Source organism: Phycomyces blakesleeanus (genome assembly GCF_001638985.1).
Source record: "Phycomyces blakesleeanus NRRL 1555(-) unplaced genomic scaffold PHYBLscaffold_16, whole genome shotgun sequence".
Classification (NCBI taxonomy): domain Eukaryota; kingdom Fungi; phylum Mucoromycota; class Mucoromycetes; order Mucorales; family Phycomycetaceae; genus Phycomyces; species Phycomyces blakesleeanus.
The window spans coordinates 1075464-1097779 of record NW_017265149.1 but is presented as its reverse complement, the minus strand read 5'-3'; the positions used below and the strand labels follow the sequence as shown (position 1 = coordinate 1097779).

General features: G+C 31.6%; 8 protein-coding genes across 8 annotated transcripts; 2 read left to right on the top strand and 6 right to left on the bottom strand.

Annotated features, from left to right (window-relative positions):
* Positions 1-131: 131 nt before the first annotated feature.
* PHYBLDRAFT_57893 (hypothetical protein) lies at positions 132-3705 on the bottom strand (the record flags this gene model as incomplete). Its single annotated transcript, XM_018440261.1, has 9 exons — positions 132-297; positions 457-494; positions 583-738; positions 850-931; positions 1007-1179; positions 1251-1556; positions 1823-1911; positions 2064-2204; positions 3681-3705. The coding sequence occupies 9 exons, from the start codon at positions 3703-3705 to the stop codon at positions 132-134; spliced, it is 1176 nt and encodes a 391-aa protein (XP_018289448.1).
* A 2390-nt stretch (positions 3706-6095) lies between these two features.
* PHYBLDRAFT_70813 (hypothetical protein) lies at positions 6096-8044 on the top strand (the record flags this gene model as incomplete). Its single annotated transcript, XM_018442337.1, has 8 exons — positions 6096-6374; positions 6450-6581; positions 6658-6839; positions 6922-7213; positions 7270-7366; positions 7490-7551; positions 7617-7880; positions 7937-8044. 8 exons carry the CDS (start codon positions 6096-6098, stop codon positions 8042-8044), a joined length of 1416 nt encoding a protein of 471 aa, XP_018289447.1.
* A 1626-nt stretch (positions 8045-9670) lies between these two features.
* Positions 9671-10963, top strand: PHYBLDRAFT_134900 (hypothetical protein). Its single transcript, XM_018429682.1, has 2 exons — positions 9671-9743; positions 10386-10963. The coding sequence occupies exons 1-2, from the start codon at positions 9707-9709 to the stop codon at positions 10790-10792; spliced, it is 444 nt and encodes a 147-aa protein (XP_018289446.1). The 5' UTR covers positions 9671-9706; the 3' UTR covers positions 10793-10963.
* Positions 10964-11116: 153 nt separating this feature from the next.
* PHYBLDRAFT_70815 (hypothetical protein) lies at positions 11117-11732 on the bottom strand (the record flags this gene model as incomplete). Its single annotated transcript, XM_018442338.1, has 3 exons — positions 11117-11191; positions 11258-11344; positions 11409-11732. 3 exons carry the CDS (start codon positions 11730-11732, stop codon positions 11117-11119), a joined length of 486 nt encoding a protein of 161 aa, XP_018289445.1.
* A 796-nt stretch (positions 11733-12528) lies between these two features.
* Positions 12529-13210, bottom strand: PHYBLDRAFT_170767 (hypothetical protein; the record flags this gene model as incomplete). The annotated part of the gene is made up of 2 exons (XM_018436426.1): positions 12529-12556; positions 12765-13210. The coding sequence occupies 2 exons, from the start codon at positions 13208-13210 to the stop codon at positions 12529-12531; spliced, it is 474 nt and encodes a 157-aa protein (XP_018289444.1).
* A 3441-nt stretch (positions 13211-16651) lies between these two features.
* On the bottom strand, positions 16652-17375 carry PHYBLDRAFT_70816 (hypothetical protein; the record flags this gene model as incomplete). The annotated part of the gene is made up of 2 exons (XM_018442339.1): positions 16652-16756; positions 16944-17375. The coding sequence occupies 2 exons, from the start codon at positions 17373-17375 to the stop codon at positions 16652-16654; spliced, it is 537 nt and encodes a 178-aa protein (XP_018289443.1).
* A 2014-nt stretch (positions 17376-19389) lies between these two features.
* On the bottom strand, positions 19390-19770 carry PHYBLDRAFT_70817 (hypothetical protein; the record flags this gene model as incomplete). Its single annotated transcript, XM_018442340.1, has 1 exon — positions 19390-19770. One exon carries the CDS (start codon positions 19768-19770, stop codon positions 19390-19392), a length of 381 nt encoding a protein of 126 aa, XP_018289442.1.
* Positions 19771-21118: 1348 nt separating this feature from the next.
* On the bottom strand, positions 21119-21523 carry PHYBLDRAFT_170764 (hypothetical protein; the record flags this gene model as incomplete). Its single annotated transcript, XM_018436425.1, has 1 exon — positions 21119-21523. One exon carries the CDS (start codon positions 21521-21523, stop codon positions 21119-21121), a length of 405 nt encoding a protein of 134 aa, XP_018289441.1.
* Between the last annotated feature and the right edge of the window lie 793 nt (positions 21524-22316).

Below are 22316 nucleotides of genomic sequence, written 5' to 3'. Positions count from 1 at the left end.
GATTAGTAAAGAAGAAAAGGTTATCTTTTTTTTTTGAATAAAGAAATGACATCAACTCACCATTAAACTTTATAATCAAACACACATATACAAAGATAGACAGATGAGTAAGCAATAGCTAGGTATATGTATTATTCATTTACCTTGAAGTGGGCAATGTCGCCGTCTTCCATTTTGTAGTCCTTTCCCTTTTGAAGATATTTGCCTGCCGAACGTACGGCTGCTTCTGATTTAAGCTGGCGAAGATCCTCGAGTTTCATAATGTCCGCAGAGATGAAACCGCGTTCGAAATCAGTACTATAGAAACGAAAATAATTAAGAAAGAAAGAAAAAAAAAAGAAACGCCCATATAAATTAAATCAGTACAAGAAATAGAGAGAGAGAGAGAGAGAGAGAGAGAAAACACAGAGTCCCTGATTATTATTTTCTATATATGTATAAATAAGAAATACTTACTGAATAACACCCGCTGCCTGAGGTGCCTTTGCAGTATCCTAGTAGACAATAGATAAAGAATTACAATAGATTTGAGGTCAATTGAGTCAATTGATTCGAATTTATAGAATTTATTAAAGAGTTTACCCTGACTGTCCATGCTCTGACTTCTTGCTGCCCACAAGTAAAGTAGTGAATGAGATGAAGTGCTCTGTAGCCAGCCAATATCACACGAGGCAACTGTGAGGTGACACCAAGGGAATTCAAATGTGCCTTGGCTTCATCCTGTTCCATACTTGCTAACTTTTTTTTTTAAAAAAAAATAGTAACAATAGTAATCATAGATGAATAAATAAATAAATAAATAACAATTAATATATTTTTATTTATTTATTTATTTATTTATTTATTTACCTTTGATTCAAAGCTGACAGATAATGGAATCACAGTGTCCAGTGCATTGTTAGCCTTTGCCCACTCCTGAATGTCTGGTAGCCTATTATGATTGTTTGATATTTAATATTTAATATTTAATATTTAATGTATTTAATGTCTGTATCATATTTCTTACCATTTGTTTGTGCCCTTGCAGTAATCTTGCTCGCTCATGTTGCAAAGATATACCATTGGTTTCGCAGTCAGGAGATGAAGAGTATTGATTACCTGGACTTCAGGTGCATTCCAATCTCCTTTACGTACATCATTACCCTTGGCCATAAAATCCGCCACTTTTTCAACCACACCCTTGAATTTGAAGAAGAAGAAATAAATAAATAAATAAATAAAAAACAAAAACAAAAACTTGTATTTCTTACCACTTCTTCTTTTCTAGACATTGTTCCCAAAGGTCTCTTGTTATCGGGGAACTTTGCAAGCTTGACCAATTCGGCCAATTGACGCTCCAACATCTCCTCATCTTTTAGACGTAGTTCTTCTTGGATGATATCCAGATCACGCAAGGGGTCTATTGTGTTCTCTACGTGGGTGACATTTTCATTCTCAAATGCACGCACGAGATGGTAAATGGCGTCGACTGATCCCACATTGGCCAAGAAAGCATTACCCAGCCCAGCCCCTTGAGATGCCCCTCGAACAAGACCAGCGATATCCAGGACAGTCAACTTTAAATAACATTTTGTGATCATTTTTTATTATCATTAGATCCTTAACAATTAATCTACCCTCCCTTGACTCCTTGGCTCCTTGACTCCTTGACCCCTCAGCCCTCCCCTTTTTTCTTTTCCCTCCCTTCTTATATATATATCTTTATTATTGATTTTGTGTCAGTGTCAGTGTCCATGTACACATCAAGATATCCACGCACAATATGCACACACACACACACACACACACACATATATATATATATATATCAATTGATCCTTACATGAGCAGGGGTAGTTCGAATGGGTTTGTAGATTTCACACAACCAGTCGAGTCTGTCATCAGGAACCAGGACGCGTGCCTCGGAAGGATCTTAATATTTCATGACAATTTCTTTTTTTTATTATATTATATTTTATTTTATTTTATTTCGTCAAAGTCATGATTTTTTTTTCTATGACTATATGTCTGTCTATCTATCTATCTATACACAGTTTGTATATAAAAATAGAGTCAGTTATTACCAATAGTGCAAAAGGGATAGTTTTCTGCTGGTACGCTGCTGTTGGTAAGGGCATTGAATAGTGAGGATTTTCCAATGTTTGGTAATCCAACTACACCCATTTTGAGATTGTTGGAAGGTCTTCCAAGTAAAACAGGTACGTCTGCATCTTGTTTGTTTGATTTTTTTGGTTTTTTTGCCAAGCGAATCGAGGATGTTGAAAAGAATCGAGTAAGAGGTTGGATTGGTCGGCCTAGTCTGATGAGCAACATTTACTCTAATTTATTCTGTTCTTTTAGTAATAAAAATTGTAAGAATAAAGAAAATATATAAACTACACTTGACTACACTTACATTATACACAATGCCACAGTCACATTAGTTATTTTATTTCATTCACTTTAATTACATGGTCAATCGTCTAGTCATTCAGTCATTTAGTAATTTAGTAATTTATTCACTTGCCTATTAAAACTTATATATATATATATATATATATACTTGATAAGTTACACATAGACAGACACGAACGGTATACACTACAATAAACACACTACACAAACAAATTATCATGATTTAATAAACATATAATATATATATATATATATATATATATAATGGGAAATAGAGAAAGGATAATGAATTGTACATGTTATTATTTTTATTTCTATATTCAGAAATTCTAATAATTACAATACCTATTTTTTTTTTTTCTAATTTTTTTTTCTTACTCTTTCTTTTATTGTTTTTGTATTCAACACATCTATTTATCCATATATTATTTCTATTATAAGAAAAAGAAGTATTATCGTCATGTCTTTTGGTTTTAATATCGAGTTAAGAGAACGTCAAGAAGCAGAGAAAGAAGCAGGGTCTATTCTCATTGAGCTTTCGAATCAGCAATCCCGACGAGAATCACAAGCAAGTGAAATGAATGAATATAATGACAATAATGATTCTTTAATATACATATTTAAAAAAGTAGAAATAAAAAATAAAAAATAAAAGTAAATGACTAATTGACTAAATGACTAAAGGAATGACTTTTATGGTTTCTTTTTTTTTTTTAAAAAAAAATTAATTAATTAATTAATTATAATTATAATAATAATTATAATAATTTTATAAATGTATTTTTTGTTTTAGGTCAGGGAGACAATGGCAATTCGCCACCTACTAGACGACACTCCTTCGACAACAAATGCTCAGGAAATCATTCATACCAATAATAACACCTATGACACCTATAGCAACATTTACACAAATGCTGATACCAGTAACAGCAACAAAATTAATGCAAATAGTAATACAACAAACAATAATGACTGGGCAGATCCTATATTATTATTGGCAGCAGCAGCAGCAGTAGTTGATACTGAGCCAATTCCAGTAAAATCTTCACCTATAAACTTCAAAGTATGTAATGTTATGATTTCTTGAGAAAAATTATTGAAATGAATGAGTACAAAAAAAAAAAAAAAAAGAGAGAGAGAGAAGAGAATGTATTTAAAAAATTATTATTATTTCTTTGGGACCATTTGTAGAAAGAGAACCCGAGTATCAAACGGAATGCGATGCACGCTTATATCACATATATGATATATACTGACATGACACACGAGCAGGTTCGGACCCACACCCGTTTCTTTTTTTTTTATCATCATCTTTTACGTATTGTTTTTTTGTTTTCTGTTTTTGCTGTTGTTGTTATTAATGAGTTTCTATTCATACATCATTATTAATATTTAATATTAATACACAAAGAAGAAGAAGAACTTTAAAGCATATATATGTATATAATTGGATGATTTCATTTATTTATTTATTGATAGATGACACTGGGAAATAATGCAAGACGTCACCAGCAAGATGATGTATTAAGGCCACGGAGCTCTCATTTGTGTGGAGAATAAGACTGGAGTAGAAGACACTAATAAAAAAATATAAAAAAATAAAATAAAGTAGAGGGATTCAACAAGTGAGGTTTTTTTTTAGAAAGTGTAAGAAGAGTGTAAGAGAGAGAGAGAAAAAAAAAAGATAAAATTGAACCCCCCCAAAAACATACAAACACACAAGCACAAAATAACAATAACAATCATCATAACAATCATCAGTACCATCGTTACTATCGTTGCCATGGTTCCCATCATTATCATGACTTTTTTTTTTTTTTTTTTAAAAAAAAAATATATATAACTTGACATTTTATCTATTTATCTCTCTCTCTCTGTATTTCTATATTTATTTATCTTACACAAATTTTCCCCATATGTCTCGAAGCGGAACTGTCCCGTTAAAAAAAAAGAAAAAAAAAGGAGGGGGTGTAGCATTTTTTTGATTGGCTCGATATTCTGATATAGTAAACTAAACCCTAAAATAGAGGGGAATGAAATATATATATATATATAAAAAGGTAACAAGAACAGAGAAAGATATTTAAAAGAAAATTCAGTGGTGTGACACTTTTTTCTTTCTTTCCAATCATCATAATCATAATCATAATTATAATTATAATTTTTATATTTATTTTTGAAGGGTGGCAATGTACATATGTACATGATTATTTATAGTTGGTTTCCATAGCAAAACTAAAAGAATATTAGAAACAAATAAATAATAACAATAATAATAATAAAAATAAAAAAAGGATTTACTGTCATGGTAACCAAAAAGTTAAATTGTTCTTTAACAATAACAACAATTATGATCTTCTATTATTTTTATGGTATTTCATATTTGTATACATTAAAACATACATCAACAGCTATATTTATAGTAACACAAGTTATAAGAGAAAAAAAAAAAAGGTTTTACATCAATTGCATCTTTCCTGTAACCCCTTCCCAAATCAGTTTTCTTCCAACAACCAAAATAAATAAAAAGATTACTTTTTTTTGGGGGGGGAGTGAAGCAGAGCAAGTTATACAGGTACAAAAGAAGAAAGTTTAAAATAAATAAATAAAAATTCACCCCCTTTTTTATTGATTTATTGATTTATTTATTTTGTGTATGTATGACTTGGTCTGCTTCACTTGGTCTCTGTGTCTGTGTCTGTCTTTCTGGTGCTCTAGAATATTAACTACTTGTTTGCTTTGTATTGCTTTGATTCTCTTCATTATACATTTCTTCTTTGGTGACTTGGATTTGTATGTAGATTATGATTTTTCTAATACACTTCTTTTATATATATATATATATTTTATACCCCCCCAAAAAAAAAAGTACCTTGCAAATTATCTCTCTTTTTCTGTCATTGTGCCTTTGTGACGTTGACCAATAATATACAATTGTATTATCTGTGATTATACACAATTAAGAAATAAAGAAATAAAGAAACAATAAGAAAATAGAGAGAGAGAGAGAAAGAAAGAAAGAAGAAGAAGAAGAAGAGTTTGTCTTCTTTATTTTTATTTTTTTCATTACCACAATATATATATATATATATTTATTAACCTTTTTGTACATAGAATAGAATACACAATATAAAAATAATCAAGATATCTATATTTATATTTATATAATAATTCTATATAAAATATTAAACACACACACACTTACATCCTTTCTCTCTCTCTCTCTCTCTCTCTCTCTTTATTTTCTTTTTCTTTTTTTTTTCTTTTTTTCTTCTTCTTCTTTCTTTCTTTCTTTCTTTCTTTCTCTCTATATATAAATATTCTATTATTTATTTATTTATTTATTTAATTATTTAATTATTTATTATTTCTTTATAATTTATATATAATTTGTATGTATATATACATCCTATAGTCCACCATCAATATCAATATCATTCAAGCGACATCAAGCAGCAGTACAAACGATACAATATCCTCTTTTATATTCTAGTTGACCTTTTTAAAGAAAAGCAAAGCAAAGGAATAAAATCTACCAATTTTTTCTTTTTATTTTTTATTTTTATTTTTATTTTTATTTATTTATTTTATATATAAAATAAAAATAAGTAAATAAATAAAATAAAATAAAATAAAATAAAATAATTTAAAAAGAAAAAAAAAAAGAAAAAGTAGAAGCGTTCATTTCGCTCATCTAAGAGATGAGCTTTACGAGTCAAGTCGCCCGCTCTCCGACCCTCAACGAGTCCCACGAGAGTTCCTCCTCTTCTGGTCTCTCCGCTTCATCAACATCAACTGCACCCACCCCGCGCTCACCCCGAAAGAACACACCCACTTCTGGCACACCATCAATGGCAACCAAACCTAAAAGCCCTGCTCAGCAACCACCATTATCACAACAACAACAACAAAATCAATTCATCAATACCAATACCAATACCAATAATCATAATCATAAATCGCGTTTACCATCTAAAAAGGTAAATATATATATATATATATATATATTACATATAATTATCTATTTTAATTAATCAAGGATTTCTAATGTCTAGAAGGCTCCATGGCGTGCACCCGGGAACTGGCAGATTCCTGATATCATCAAAGAATCCTGGGAGAGGCGGCCGATGCCAACCTTTAACAAAGACCCGCCCAAATCATCAGACACCAAGCCATTATTTATAAAGGTACACACTATATCTATATATATAAAAGCTTAAATACATTTTATTAAATATCAATTACTTTTTTTTTTTTTAATAGCGCCCTTGGATACCAGTAGGCAGATCACCTTCAATAGTCCCTCTTCCTCCACCAATCTTACGTGTCCAGAAGAAACCTCATGCTGTATTTGACGCTAAACTGCGGAAGACTCTGCCGAAACAAAAGATCGTCGACTCAAACCCAGCCAACACTTACACAGGCCTTAGTAAAGTAGGCAGCGGGTAAAGTATTTTTATTTATTTATTTATATTATTATTATGTATATTAAATTTTATCACCAAAAAAATCAAAAATAAAATCTAGTGCTAATGGCGCCGTTGTCCGGGCATCAAAACAAGGCAACAAGGGTGGACAGGTTGCCATCAAACGATGCTTTATCGAAGACCGCGATATCCCTCATCACGCTTATGTATTGCGTGAACTCAAAATCATGGGCTGTCTCAACCACCCGAACCTCATCCAGCTCAAGGAAGCCACTCTCTGGGGAGACTATGTCTGGATGGCCATGGAACTCATGACCTGCTCTGTCTTTGGTCTCCTGGTCGACACCACTCACGGTCTGCCCGAACTTATGGCTGTCCGGATTGCAAAAGAAGTAGGTCTCTAAACCATCTTCTTAACATATACTTATTACTATAACTATTATTTTAGTGCCTTGAGGGTTTGGTATATCTCCACAAAAACTATATGCACCGTGATATCAAGTGCGAAAACATCTTACTCGGTCGCAATGGTCAAGTCAAATTAGGTAAACCTCGCCCAAAATAATAAGAATCACACCAATCGAAACCAAACCCGACTAAAATATATATATATATATATATATATATGTGTGTGTGTGTGTGTGTATAAATCTGACTGGCCAAATCAGCCGATTTTGGTCTTGCCACTCCCATTGGTAAGGTCAATACCGCAAGACTTGGAACAGCAAAGGTATGTAATCAATCAAATCAAATCAATCGACCGATCAAGAAAATTAATGTTGGAATTTATTGTAGTGGATGGCCCCAGAAGTGGTTGGTGAACTGTCTTACAAGGAGAATGTAGATGTATGGTCCATGGCGATTACTACAATCGAAATGATGGACAGAGTGCCTCCTCTTTACTATCTCGAGGAGACCGAGGATATCTATGGCGAAATCCTGCACAATGATCCACCCAGCTTCAACTTTACTGTTCCTAGCCCGACCATGCTTGAGCTGATTACCTGGATGTTGGACACTGACATGAACCGTCGACCGAGCGCCAATGTTGTCCTCACTGTAAATATCAACAATCTATATCTATCATTTCAAATAACTAATTTTTATCTATATAGAAAATCAAACAACATATTGCATCCGGTAAACTTCAGTGCGCAAAACAATCGGATCTCGGTGCATATGTACGCCGTGTATTTCCCAATGAAACACCCTCAAGACAATAATCGTTCGATTTGATACCCCCCCTCTTCTTCTTCTTCTTCTTTTTTTTTTTTTTACCTTACCAACCAATCAACTAACTTACCCACACCATTATTATTATTATTATTATTATTTATTATTCTCTCCCCCCCCCCTTTTTTTTTCTTTCTTTCTTTCTTTATCTAATTCCTATACTTCTTTTTTCATAAAGAAGTACAAGTAAAAGAAGTATAAGAATTAGATAAAGAAAGAAATATTTTTTTTTAAAAAAAAATTCCTTTCTCCCATTCCCCATCACCACACAAAAAAAAAGCACTCCCTCCACTATCGATATCTTCATCACCTTCAACCTCAAGAAGAAGCCAGTCAACTCAAGTCAACCGACCGACCGACCCACCTACCTACCGACCCACCGACCAACCAACCTACCTACCAACCAACCAACCAACCAACCAAATCGAAAAGAAAAATCCCCCAAAAAAAAAGCAAAACAAAACAACCACAATTTTTTTTTTATTTTCACATCTATTCACTCAACTCACTCAACTCACTCACTCACTCACACTTTCTCACGCACTTTTATTTTTTATTTCACTTTATACACTTGCACAATTTGCCCATTTTTTTTTTGTTTTTCTCTCTCTCTATTATTATTATTTCACAAATACCATTACCACTAAAATCACCACCAAACCAAACCAAACCAAACCAAACCAAACCAAAAAACCGAAAAAAAAACAAAACAACCATATATCCATCTACTTCTTCCTCTTCTTTCTTTCTTTATTTTCTATATCTCGTTATTTGCTTTTTGCCTTTTTGCCTTTTTGTTCTTTATTATTATTATTATTCTGTTATTTTATATACATATTCATATACATATCTTTATTATAAACAAGAGGCCTCTTGTAATATCTACTCCCCATTTTATATTATATATATATATTTGAATAGAACATCAAAAATCGAAACCAAACCAAACTAAAAAAAAAAAAAGAAAGGGTTTATGAAGATGAAGAATAATAATAATTCATATCTTGCTTTAGAAACAAACAAAAAAATTATATTTAATATTTCTCTTCTTTATCATTCAATACAAAATTGTTTCAATCTTTAGCCACTCTACCATCCCATACAAGATATATTTATTCTTTGAAAGTAGAAAAAGAAAAAAAAAATGCTCATGATTTCCATCTTTCCTTTTGATTTTATTATTATTATTATTATTATTATTATTATTTATTACCGGAACTCTTCCGTCTTTGGACCGACAAATCCCTCTCCTCCCTTCTCTTAATTTTTATTTTATTTTATTTCATTTTATATATATGTACATAATAGCATGTGCACATGTTAAAACATAAAATTACACATACAACCATATCAATAGCTATATATATATATATATATATATATATATAAATGTTATATAGATAGAACAAGTAATTCAAATATATAAATGCTGCAAATATTCCTTTATCACTCATATAGATAATAATAATAAGAAAAAGAAAAAAAAAAAAAAAGTGAGCCAATCAATAATTAGGAGTGACGTCTAATAAATTTTTTTTTTCTTCATTCTTTCATTGGATTTAGCGGACCATCTTTTTTTTTTTTTTTAATGTTTTTTTCTAGCAAAGCGTAAATCATAGACATCCTCTCTTTTTTAACTACTCGAAATCACGATGACCGGTATCACTGTCAAGGACGTCAACGCCCACGGTAGGCGTTTCTCTATATATATATATCTTTTGATTTAAAATCATACATATTCCTATTCCTATTCCTATCCCTATCTACCTCTTTTTCTATTTCTTTATTTGGTTTTTTTTTTTTTGGAATATTTTGAGGGACATTGAAATGAGCTAAAAAGGAATCGAGCCAAATGGAATTGAATGTATTGAAATATACAAAAGCACACAAATGAGAACAAAAAAAAAAGATTGTTAAAAAGATAAAAAATAAAAAAGAAGTTAAAGAAGAAGAGAAAGAAAGTTACTTCTTCTTCTTCTTCTTCTTTAACTTCTTCTGTGTGTGCGCGTGTGTGGCTTGGACTATCATTATACACCCACATAGACATACAATATCTATCTGCTTGATTTAAACAAAAATCAAGATACATGTATATACATGTATATACATACATACATATATATATATATATATAGAGTATTCTTGTTTGGACTATTCGGTGGCTTGTATATCTATACACTTTATTCTTTACCCCCTTTCTTTTAAAAATTATATTTTATTTTATTTTATATACAAAACAAAAATCATTATAACCATAACTGTAACCGTAATGATGATTATTAACTATAATAAATTTATTTATATGTAAAAAAAAACCAAAAAAAAAAAAAGAATTCATCAAGGCCTACTCTGCTTACCTTAAGCGTACCGGTAAGCTCGAGGTCCCCAAGTTCGTTGACATTGTCAAGACTGGTTCCTACAAGGAGTTGGCCCCTTATGACCCTGACTGGTACTACGTCCGTGCTGCCTCCGTTGCCCGCCACATCTACATCCGCAAGAGCGTCGGTGTCGGTGCCTTGAACAAGGTCCACGGTGGTCGCATCAACCGCGGTTTCCGTCCCTCCCACCACGTCGAGGCCTCTGGCTCCGTCAACCGCAAGGTTCTCCAGTCCCTCGAGAAGATCGGTGTCTTGGAGCAGGACAAGAAGGGCGGTCGTCGCATCACCCAGGATGGTCAGAGAGATTTGGATCGTATTGCCATGACTCTTGTTGCTTCCGAGGAGGAGGATGACGAGTAAAGCAAAAAGAAAAAAAAGAAACTAAAAAAAAAAAATTAAAAAATTTAAAAAAAAATTAAAATTAAAATTAAAATTTAAATAAAAAAAATATTATTATTATTATTTTATATCAATTGTCATTAAAGAAGAAAGGAGGGAAACCCAAGAAGATAGGGATTTATAATTATAAGCAAAACATGTACTGTATCTATATACAATTTATTTAAATTTAACAAGAGAAGTATAAATGAATGAATGGTAATGGATTGGTGGTGTTGTTTAATATTTTGAGTAAAAGGAAAGTATATCTAATCTAATAATAATAATAATTTTTATATTTATATTTCAATTCTTCAAGAACAACATTTGAAGACCATTTCTTCCATGAAGGTATATGCTGCTAACAACATCTTCATCCTTCTACAAAAATAAAATAGATTACAGGTTTATATAAATAATGATTTCAATAGGTTTTTTTAATTTTACCTTTTCAGACCGTAGAAATATATCACATAATGATCCCCTGAGAGCGATCCTTAACAATTCCAATAAATCAGGAACATCATCAATCATCTTATAATAAATTCAATTCAATTCAATTAATCGAGTCTTTTTTTTTAATATATAAAAAAAAAACACTTGCTTCAAGTAATTCGTCTACTTCACAGCCAATCAGGGTTTCGACAGCACCAGAATAGAGCTTATATTCTGTCAGTTTATCTTTGGCCATATCACAAACAAGCATCGTAACATAATAGCTTGCCACCGGATTTGTCACAGTTTGTTGACACTTTCGGCAGTACCTCGGATCGTCTTTACTAGACCCACTACTACCAGTGGGATCCCTAGCCACAATCGGACTCAAGATCTCATCACAGCCCGATTGTCTGCATCTCCACATAATCATCCTAAAAGTACTGACATCTTCAATGTAGACTTTGTAGATACCATTTTGTTCCATATTCACAATATAAAAAGAATGAAAAGAAAAGAAAAGAAAAGAAAAGAAAATAATATATAAGGCTGTGTTTATGTGATTTGTATGTCTGTTGTAAATGTAAAAATAATATTGACAGTAATATTAATATTCCTGTTGTTGCTATGGCTTTTATTTATTTATTTATTTCTTATTGTGTGTATGCATATGCGTATGCGTATGCGTATGTGCGCGTTTTATTGTATTGTATTTTAGTGTATTGGAATATCAACTTCTTTTGACACCGTGACTGGGCAAGTACATTTGCACACAACGTACAAGAACAAAGAAAAAAAAATAAAAGGCCTTTTTTTTTTTAAAATAATAATAATAATAATAATAATACAGGATGATAAAGACATATATATATATATATATATATATTTAAGATTTTAAGCAGCATATAATATACACAAGGTATTCATTCATTCATTTATTTATTTATTTACATTACATTACATATTTATATCATTAGATTAACCTTATGTGCTGAGAAGCCTGGTGCAGACGAACAGTAAAAAAAAAACAACAACAACGTATATGCATACAATACACACAGATATAATTACCATTATTACCATGGTGATAAATTATTATTACTTTCTTTTTACTTTAAAAAGAAAATAGGTAGCATTTGTGTGATGTGGGTAGTTATGGTAACATATCAATTAATGATCTGATCATTACTGTATATATATATATATTTGTGTGTATGTGTTTCTTGATCATAAGGTAGTTTATTGGAAAGAGTATACATAAGATACATAGATAAATATAGAATTTACAGGTACATGATATTCAGGGTATATCTAATTATATAATAATAATAGAGGGTTTAACTTTTTTAGTAATGCAATAATTTTTTTTGTTTTTTTTTGTTTGCTTATTACAAATAAACCAAACCCTCACTTACCCGCCCACCATAACATAAAGGGAATGAATAAACAAGAAAACAATAAGAAAATAAAGATTCAAAGCCTTTAAATCCCAAACATTCATTCATAAACATCAACGTACGCCAGATCTGCATAGTCTGACCAGTCTTCTGATAATGGACCAATTACAAATACATATCTTCCTTCTCCTTCCAGATCATCTAGACTGATGCGTGCCCTGCCTGACTGGATATCGAGTAATTGGCTGGTATATTGTGGGTCTCCAAGCCCCAGACTGACCAAACCATCTTCGGTGTCTTGAATCACAGGAATGATATTGATATAATTTTCTGGTCTACAGTCTCCAACAACCTTCCAGGTGATATCGTGTGAATGGCCGTCGTCACCGTCTATATTCCAGACCGTGCCATTCAAAGGATACGTGAGTTCAAAGCATTTCTGGGTATTTTGAGCCTTCAATCGTTTAGAACCATCAAGGCTTTGTTGTTGTTGGAGTAGTGGTGCAGCATAAGCAAGGTTCAAGGTCACTGAACCAAGTGCAAAGAGAGACAATGTTTTTACAAGCATATTTTTTTTTTAATAATAATAAATTGACTGGACAAAAGAAAGGAGATACAAAATATATGCACATTTTTTCTTTTTCTTTTTTCTTTTTTTTTTTTTTTTACTTTTTTTACCTTGAAGTGCTCTATACTTAATGAGGCGCAAGAAATATATATATATATGCTGAGCAAAAATAAAAATAAACTGTGAATAGATTGTAATACAGTGTTTTTACTTAGGTTTCGGACATGTAACATGTTTAAAGGCAGTTTTGATCTCAGATGATTCCCAATCCAGGGTAATCGGTTCTCTTGTAACATCGCACTATAGGAAAACACTATCAAAAACTATCCCATGCAGAGTTAAGGACCGACTATATATATATTATTCAAAAAAAAGAAGAAGCATAGATTTGCAATTATGTGAGCATAAAGGGTATTTTCTCTTTGGGAACATGGACCCAGCTATCGTGTTCATCAATGAAGCTGTTCTGTCACCAAGCCTTGTTCTTGAAAACATATCTTATTTAATATTTGTGCGAAATATGACTCTATTAGGCATATATATGTCATTAGATGTTTACCATCAATCGTGCGAGTAGTTCAAAAGTCTTGAATCTAATATTTGTACTGATTATAACGATTGGAGATAAGAGCAGAGTACTCTCACAGACAGGCCCAGAGACCGTCATGACTGACAAATGTCGACAGCAGAGTTATTTTGTAGCCATCAACCTGACTTTATGAATAAGCATTAGATTCGCCATGTATTATAAGCAGTCATAAGTATTTTACCCGGAGGATTCAATCAAGATGCGATTGATATTATACAACAATATTTATAACTTTTGCATATTGAGGGTATCCAGTTTGACAGTCCAACTCTCACATCTCATAGGCGATCCTTGTTAGAGCCAAACGACAGTGGATATAATATACTTCCCAAACAGTCCACATAATGCATGGTTGTTGCGAGATACTTAAAAAAGTGGAATAATTGATCCAACAAAAGGTGTACGTTCATTCGTGGTCGAGGGGGTATTTAGGCTTCACTGCTATTGACTAAACGTCGGTCAGCACCAGCCGGATCAAGTCAAATGAATTGCTTATCATATTCTAGGATATCGTTTTCGCACCCATGGGCTTATAGGTATTGGTGCAGGTTGTCAATAGATTGATTAACTGGGCTTTTGAGGAAATTGAACGCTGCTGGTCGTTTGTAAAGTGATGTACACTTACCACCACAGAAAAATCACAGCCAGCCAGCCAGGCTTCTTTTTTCTTTTTCTTTCTTGATTTCAAATTCCAAATAAACGGCTCAAATTTTTTTATGTCAGATTCTTCAGGAAAAAATTAATAAGTAAAACCTACTGTATGATGTAACCATCTCGAGCTTTAATCACTGCTTTAACTTTCGAAAAAAAAAAGACAAGAAGATAAGGTGGTGGACAAAGAAAAGGATGTATTTCTGAGAAAATAACGCTGTTTTATTTTTTGCAAAGTATAGACATATTTTTTTTTATATCTTGCGCCTCATTAAATAGAGAGCACTTTTGCCATCTTTATTGACCCAAAATAGGACATTTTTTTGTTTCAATTATATTTATACCAGAATACAAATTGTAATTATTCTAGACTTGCAACCAGGGTAAGATAGTAGAGTAAATTCATTTATTTACATTATAAATATCAATGGAAAAGAAAACAAGGTAAATTCTAGGCACAAATCTTTATTCCAACAATATAATTTCTTGCTTATCCGTGTGTCCGTGGGATTTCTGGCTCTTCTTTTATTTTGGACTGGTACTAATAAAAAGTGCCTTTGTAATGCAATGTAACTTGAATCCACTGCGATAAATTCGACCATTCATATATCGTATGTATATACATTATAATTATAGTTATCTAAGAAAAAAAAAGAAATCGTATTTAAAATTAGCAAGACTCTTTACATGCTCATGTATATAAAATATTTATATTTTATTCAATGTGCAAAATAATAATAATAATTATACTAATATTCTTTTGATAGCTGTCTCCATCACCAAATTCTCTATATTTCTTCTTCTTTATTCAAGAAACACTTTAAAAGAGAGCATACATATTTCAAATGAAGGAATATTAACAATACATAACTCTCTTTGTTGTGTTTCTCTTCAGCCATCTTGTGTTCAAACTGAGCCTCTTTACACACACACGCACAATCACAAAGAACACCTAATATATATATATATATATATATATATTCTTGACGGAGAAATTATTAGATAAAAAGAAAACCAGGTTTATGATTCAAACCCACTTTTTAGTATCCTGATTCCTCCCCTTTTTTTTTTGTTCTTCCGTTACCTAATTCTTTATATAATCAACAATCAATTGTTATATATAACTCTCCTATTAATTAATTTTCTCTTTCTCTCTCTTTCTCTAGTAAACAGAATGATTATACAGGTTATCTTTCTTTCTTTAAAAGAAACTGTAGTTGCTAGGCTTCACGTATCCCACCTACAAAAAAATTAAATCTCCTCGGTAGCCTAACAACTAATTATAGGCAGTAAGTATTAGCATGCTTATATATAAGGTTTTGCTTTTTTTTAATCGTGAGTAATTAAATACTCAGAAAACAGAAAAATAAAAAAGTAAATGATATCAAATGTTCCTCTTCTATTATATTGATTTTGATTTGTACCAGTATATATATATATTTATTTATTTAAATAAAATAAAATAAAACCTATTAATGTTAAAGGTAGACAACAAATTATAAGCTGTATTTATATACAAGTGAAGAAAGACAAGAAAAAAGAAAAAGAATATGCAGAAAGAAATAGACAGAGATAGAGAGATAGAGAAATGGATATAGAAAGAAGCACAAAAATCTAAAATAATGATAATATTATAAAATTGAATTAAATATCGGCTACAATGGCTACACGACTCACCAGGCCACCAGGTCACCCATTCTACTTATCCGCGGTGCCATTCCTTTGTCTTGCTTTTGATTTTGATTTTGATTTTTTATTTTTGGCTTTGAAGACATAGCTTGATAACTTTTTTATGAATAACGTAAATGTAGCCCGTAAAGTACTTGTGTCATTTGAAACATAAAACCGGAAAAAAAAAGGTATTGCTCGAATCATGTAAATACATATATATATCCGATAGGCGTTTAACAAATACTACATTAGCGTAAACCTCTTCTGCCTTTGTCTTTATGTATTTCTCTTTCGCTATTTATTACTGACATCATAATCATTATCAGAATCAGAATCACAGCCATAGTTTGTGTTCTGTTACTACTAGACACCAAAACAGCCACAGAATTTGTGTACACTAAAATTTGTCATACCTGGTTTTACCTTTGTCGGATGATCAGAGCCATCTGGTGGGATTAGGTGGGCGAAGGTGGGGAGGGCTTATATTAAATCTACCGAATAGATTAAATAAATAGTAAACGATAGTAAGATTATCGGGTTTCTTGAAAGCTACTTGTGTGTATTTTGGAAATTTCCAGAGTATCGGTAGTAAAGATGTTATCTGATCTACTACCCATTTTATTACACATACTGCACTGAATCGTTAAGTAAGTAATTAAATATTTATTTATTGTATATATAAGTAAAAGGATAGTCTGTTTTGTATGTAGACTTATAAAACACACTTTTTTTAAGAAAAAAGAATACATGTACATATACATACATATGTGTGTATATATGTATGGATACATACAATATGATCTTTGTTTGGCTTTATATAACCTTAACAAACGCATAATCATTATAGTCCAAGCCTTCTGCAGTATCTGTGCTGATGGCAAACACATAATCACCAGCGTGTTCATCCTGAGAAAGATTTACAACGGCTCCACCGGATGCCAGATCAACAGTCAAAGTAGAGTGCTGGGCATGTCCCAAGGAAATCTGTCCATCCGTATCTGTGCTCACTGAGAGCATGTAGACGTAGTAGTCACCCTGGCATTCTCCCTTGACATCCCAACTGACAGCATATGTTCCGTAGCTATCCCAGACCGTGCCATTAACAGGGTTTGTGAGAGAAAAACAATTTTCACCCGAGACGGCAGGATTATATGTAGGAACAGTGGAAGACGGGGGAGCTGCTGAGACAAGATCGAGATCGAAACCGAGACCGAAAACCAGAGAAATCAGAACAAAGGCAAAAGAGAATTTCATAGTAAACGAGATAGATAAGTGATAGAATGAGAACCAAGACAAAGACGAAGACAAGATAATCGGAATGACGAGAACAAAATAATAATAAAAAAAGAGAGAAGAGATAGAGAGATAGAGAAAACTGACTCAAATATAAGTAAGTAAATAAAATTGATAATAAATAAATGGTATTTATAATGAGATGTATTATAGATATCAAGGACTCATCTTTGTATCTCCCTTGCTTTTGATTTTGCAAACCAGTTCCATCACACTTTACTGATTTTTGCAATACACCATATTTTTCTTTCTTTCTATTTCTTTTTATAGTAATTAGGCTTAGTATCAATATCCTTTGAAATAAGCAATAGAATATGTATATGTATATGTATATATATATATATTAAAAAACAAAGAAATCAAATCTATAGATGTAGAGAATTGTGAAATGCTTATAATCAAAGGTCATGTTCATATTGTGGGGATTATTTTTCGAGTTTTCTTTTTTTTTTTAAAAAAAAAAAAAGAAAGAAAGTAATGACCACTATGACAATAATAGCAGTAGCAATAGTAATAAAAAAGTGGCTTCCATACAAGCACCAGCCAAAGAAAAATTGGACCTCTTGTCCATCTCACAGCCCGCTTTTTTTTCTTCTTCTTTTTAGTGAGTATGAAGACATTAGTTTCTGAAGCCACCTTGTGCTACCGTACATGGATTTTTCTTTTATTTCTACTTTTCTTTTTTTTTTTCTCTTACTCTTTACTCTAAAACCAAGTAAGGTGCAGTTAGAGGTGCTTATCAATTCCTTCTTTTGATCTCTTTAAAAGCAAACATTATAAAAGTAGTTTGAGCTTATGGAACGATAGAGACAACATATATTTGTAGTAATTATTGCAGTTTCTCTCTCTTTCTTTAATTAAGCCCTATTCAAGACGTTTTAGGCTATCTATAGTTAAGGAGTGTCTTTGATTTACCAGAAAATAACAACATTACCCAAATTTCTCAAAAGACATTGAGACAATTAAAATTGGTGCTCAAAACAATGAAAAGATTATGTTTAAACATGGCTTAAAGTACATTGATAAAAGAGTATCTGCTAATAAAATATAATTAAATGACAAAAGTTATATTGGTACAAAAGAAGAAATAAAAAAAAATTGAAAATGAAACAACCCAATTCTACAGGTGCACATATATTGTGGCTGGAGATTTTTTATTTAATTTTTTTTGAAAATCCCAATACAAAATTAAAATTATATTTTATAAGAATTAGAGAAGCTGTCAAGAATAATATACGTTCTGCTCATCATTTCTATTCCATATTAATCAGAGTTTTTGTCACACAAATACACTACCTATAGCAATATAATAAAATAAAAGTGTATTATAGACATGCTTTTACTTTAGTATTATTATTGTTATATTGGTGTTCACCCAAATAACTCCCCTTAAATATATTATGCTTTGAGAGGTTACCAAGATAATTTTAGCGTAAGGAATTACAGTAGATGAGAATTAAGAATCTAAGCCATTAGGAAATACTATTCACACTATTATTTGGTCTAATAGAAGTTTATTTTAGAAAGAAGTAAAGACATATAGTATTCAGCTTCCATAATATTAACAGAAAGTATTATTCAGATTTTATTCTTGTCAATTATTCTTTTAACAGACCGATATATTGAAACAGACACCAGGCTCTTGTTTATTAACTCTGAAAATCTCACAGACGATTAGTAGTATTTGGTTGTAATTTCTACGAGTATATAAATACTATATATATATGCATGGAGGTAATATGTTGCTTAGTAACAACTGCTTTTCTTTGATCTATTAATAGTGTGCTTATATATATATATATTGTTCACAAGCATTGACATTTAATATAAAGTATAAAGTAAGAAAAAAATACAGTATTTATTTTAATGCATTTATTCATTTTTTTAAAAAATCGATTTGATTTTAGTTGAGAAAAAAATGAAAGAAACAAAAAAAAAACAAAGAGAAAAAGAGAAGGAAAGGGAGATAAATATATTAAATGTAGGCAAGATTGACAAGCGCAAAATCATTATAGTCCATGCCTTCTCCATCATATTTGGCGACGGCAAAGGCATAACTACCGGGAGTTACGTGGTCAGCAAGATCTATGGTACCCATTCCCGAATTGATATCAACTGGCTCGGGAGACTTGTAAGGTACTCCAAAAGCATACTCGCCATTTTCTTGTTCAGTTGCTGGGATCATGTATGTGTAATAAGTTCCATAGCAGTGTTTTCTGAGATTCCATGAAACCAAGTAGCTTCCACTAGCGTACCAGACGGTACCGTTGGTAGGATGAGTAAGGACAACACAGTTTTCTTTATCATCAGAAGATAGTGGAGCAGCACAGACCAGTCCGAGAACCATAGAAATCATGACAAGTACAAAAGAGAGCTTCATGGTAAGAAGAGAGAATATATATCGAGTAGAAGAATAATTGAAAGTAAACTGACAGAAGAAATACATGGTATTTATAGTAGATTATGTCCTAGTCTTTTTTAGAAAAAAAACATCTTTGATTCCTTCTTTAACTTGACAAGCCATATGACCGTATTTTTATCTCTACCTTTCTTTTTATTAAGCTTTATATTTTTCGTTCCTTTATTTTCTTCTTTCAATGTCTCAGCCTAATTTCGTAACCTTGTATACCAGAAAACATACAAAAAATATCTATTTTAAAAAGAAGAATAAGACAGAAAGAGAGAAAGATGGAAGGAGGCGGAAGTTCCGGTTTATTTACACAGGTAGTGTAATATAATCACAGTCGAAAGCCCCACTTCTCTTATATATGTAAATGTATGAGTGCACATTTACTCTTATTTGAGCTGAAGTAAGGTGACTTTTAACTCATCATGATTTCAAGTGATTTAAAGTCCAAACAAGGACATTAGATAAATGTTCAGGCCCTCACCTATTACACAGCCTCTTTTAATGCGCACAAAGAATCAATTTATAAAGTTACTCCGTGGCACCAAATGATTTTATTCAATTCAAATATATCTCTCTAAGCTCAATGAGCTATTTAGTACATCAGAAAGAAAGAAAAGAATAAAGCCAAACATAAATAAATAAATAATTAAATCAAGGGATATTACATCATGGGTAGTGTAAATTTCTTTAGTTAAAGCAAGTGCAAATAAGTTTCACAAACTGTCAAATTAGTATTACTAGATTTATTCAAAAAGCTTGCAATTTGACTACCTCTCCTACCCCTCATTTTGTTTCATACAATAATCTATTTATTGATTATATTATTTCAAAGCTTAAAAGTTCAAGTTAACACACACCAGTTGAGAGAAAGAATATTATGGAATGCAAATTTCTAATGTGCTAATAGATAGATAGATAACTAAGTATATTTTACTGAAAAAGTACATACTTTCTAATGTTTCTTTTTAAAATTTACAACTGTGATTTATAAGTCTATATCTTCTTTAACTGAATTAAAATTTGTGCCATTGTTCAGCCCAATACACTTTTATATACATAATTTATCAATTGTATCCCTTAATAGTGCAGTAAGTCTCTCTGTAATAAATGATCTTACTATACTTTACAGATATAATAATATATATATATATATATGTCAAATATTTAGGTTAAGTTCAAATCATGAAATTATAAATCCCAATATTTATTTTGAAAAATTTAATTTTATTTATTATAGTATCAAGTTCACTTTGAATTAAAAGAAAAAGGAAAAGAAAAAGGAGATCCAAGTCCACTAAACAACCGTGATAACTGCAAGATCAGTGTAATCGATATCTTCTCCTGACTCTTTGCTGATAGTAAATACATAAGTTCCAGCTGGCTCGTTCAAATTAAGAGTAATGTAATTCTTGCCAAGGGTGAGATCAACAGGTTCAGGGGCCTTTTGAGGATTGCTCAAAGCATATTCGCCATCTTCATTTTCAACTGCAGAGATCATGTAAGCGTAGTATGTATCATGACATGTTCCAGTGACGTCCCAGAGAACCTCATAAGTTCCATAGCTGTTCCATACAGTGCCATTGACGGGGTATGTGAGAGAGAAGCAGTTATGATTTTCACCGTCGTTAGTAGGCATAGGAGCGGCACAGACCAGACCGAGAACCATGGCAAGCAGAACAAAGGCAAAAGAAGACTTCATAATGAGAAATTGATTGATAACAGATGAAGATTGAATAGAATGATGATTGGAATAAATTGATGGGAAACAATGCCTAGTATTTATATTAAATATTTGTTTAGCTCTTAAAAGATCTTTCTTTTTTTAATTTCCTATTTGGCTTATCCCCATCTTATTTTATTCTAGTAGTTCTTAGAGGTCGCTATTAATTGGAGTTTCAGCCTATTTTCTTGACGTTATTGCTTTTGTTTTGCTTTAATAGAGACAACAGAATGAAGTTAATTTAGAAAAGTATAGATTTAGGTTTATTCGCAAAGAGCAGTAAAATGATATTTTATTTGAAAGCCCCATTTACTTTATATTTATATATGCATATCCTCTTCCTTGGTTTACAACAAAGTGGCTTTTGGCTCAAAAGGGTTATAGGAGAAGATCACTACAAATAAGGAAAATAGAGAAAATGTGGAGTCCTTAGAAGGCCTCAGCCTTTTTATGGGTATGCATAAGGATTGATCATTAAAGCCACTTTGTGGCACCAAATAACTCAATTAACTCGAACCGATTATTCTAGACTCAAATCAATCCAGCACATAAGAAAAATCTATCCTGACATATAAAATCTTAATAGCTACAAAAAAATAGTCATTAATAAGTTGCACAAAATGTCAGGTCACTAATACTGAAATTTTCAAAAGGTATTTGCGTTTTGAATTAGTTTATGTGCGGGCTGCAAGATTTATCTTTTTAGTACAATATATGTTTTTTTTTGTAAGGATGCTGAAACCCAAAGGGTTTTTATTGATATATAAGTTCT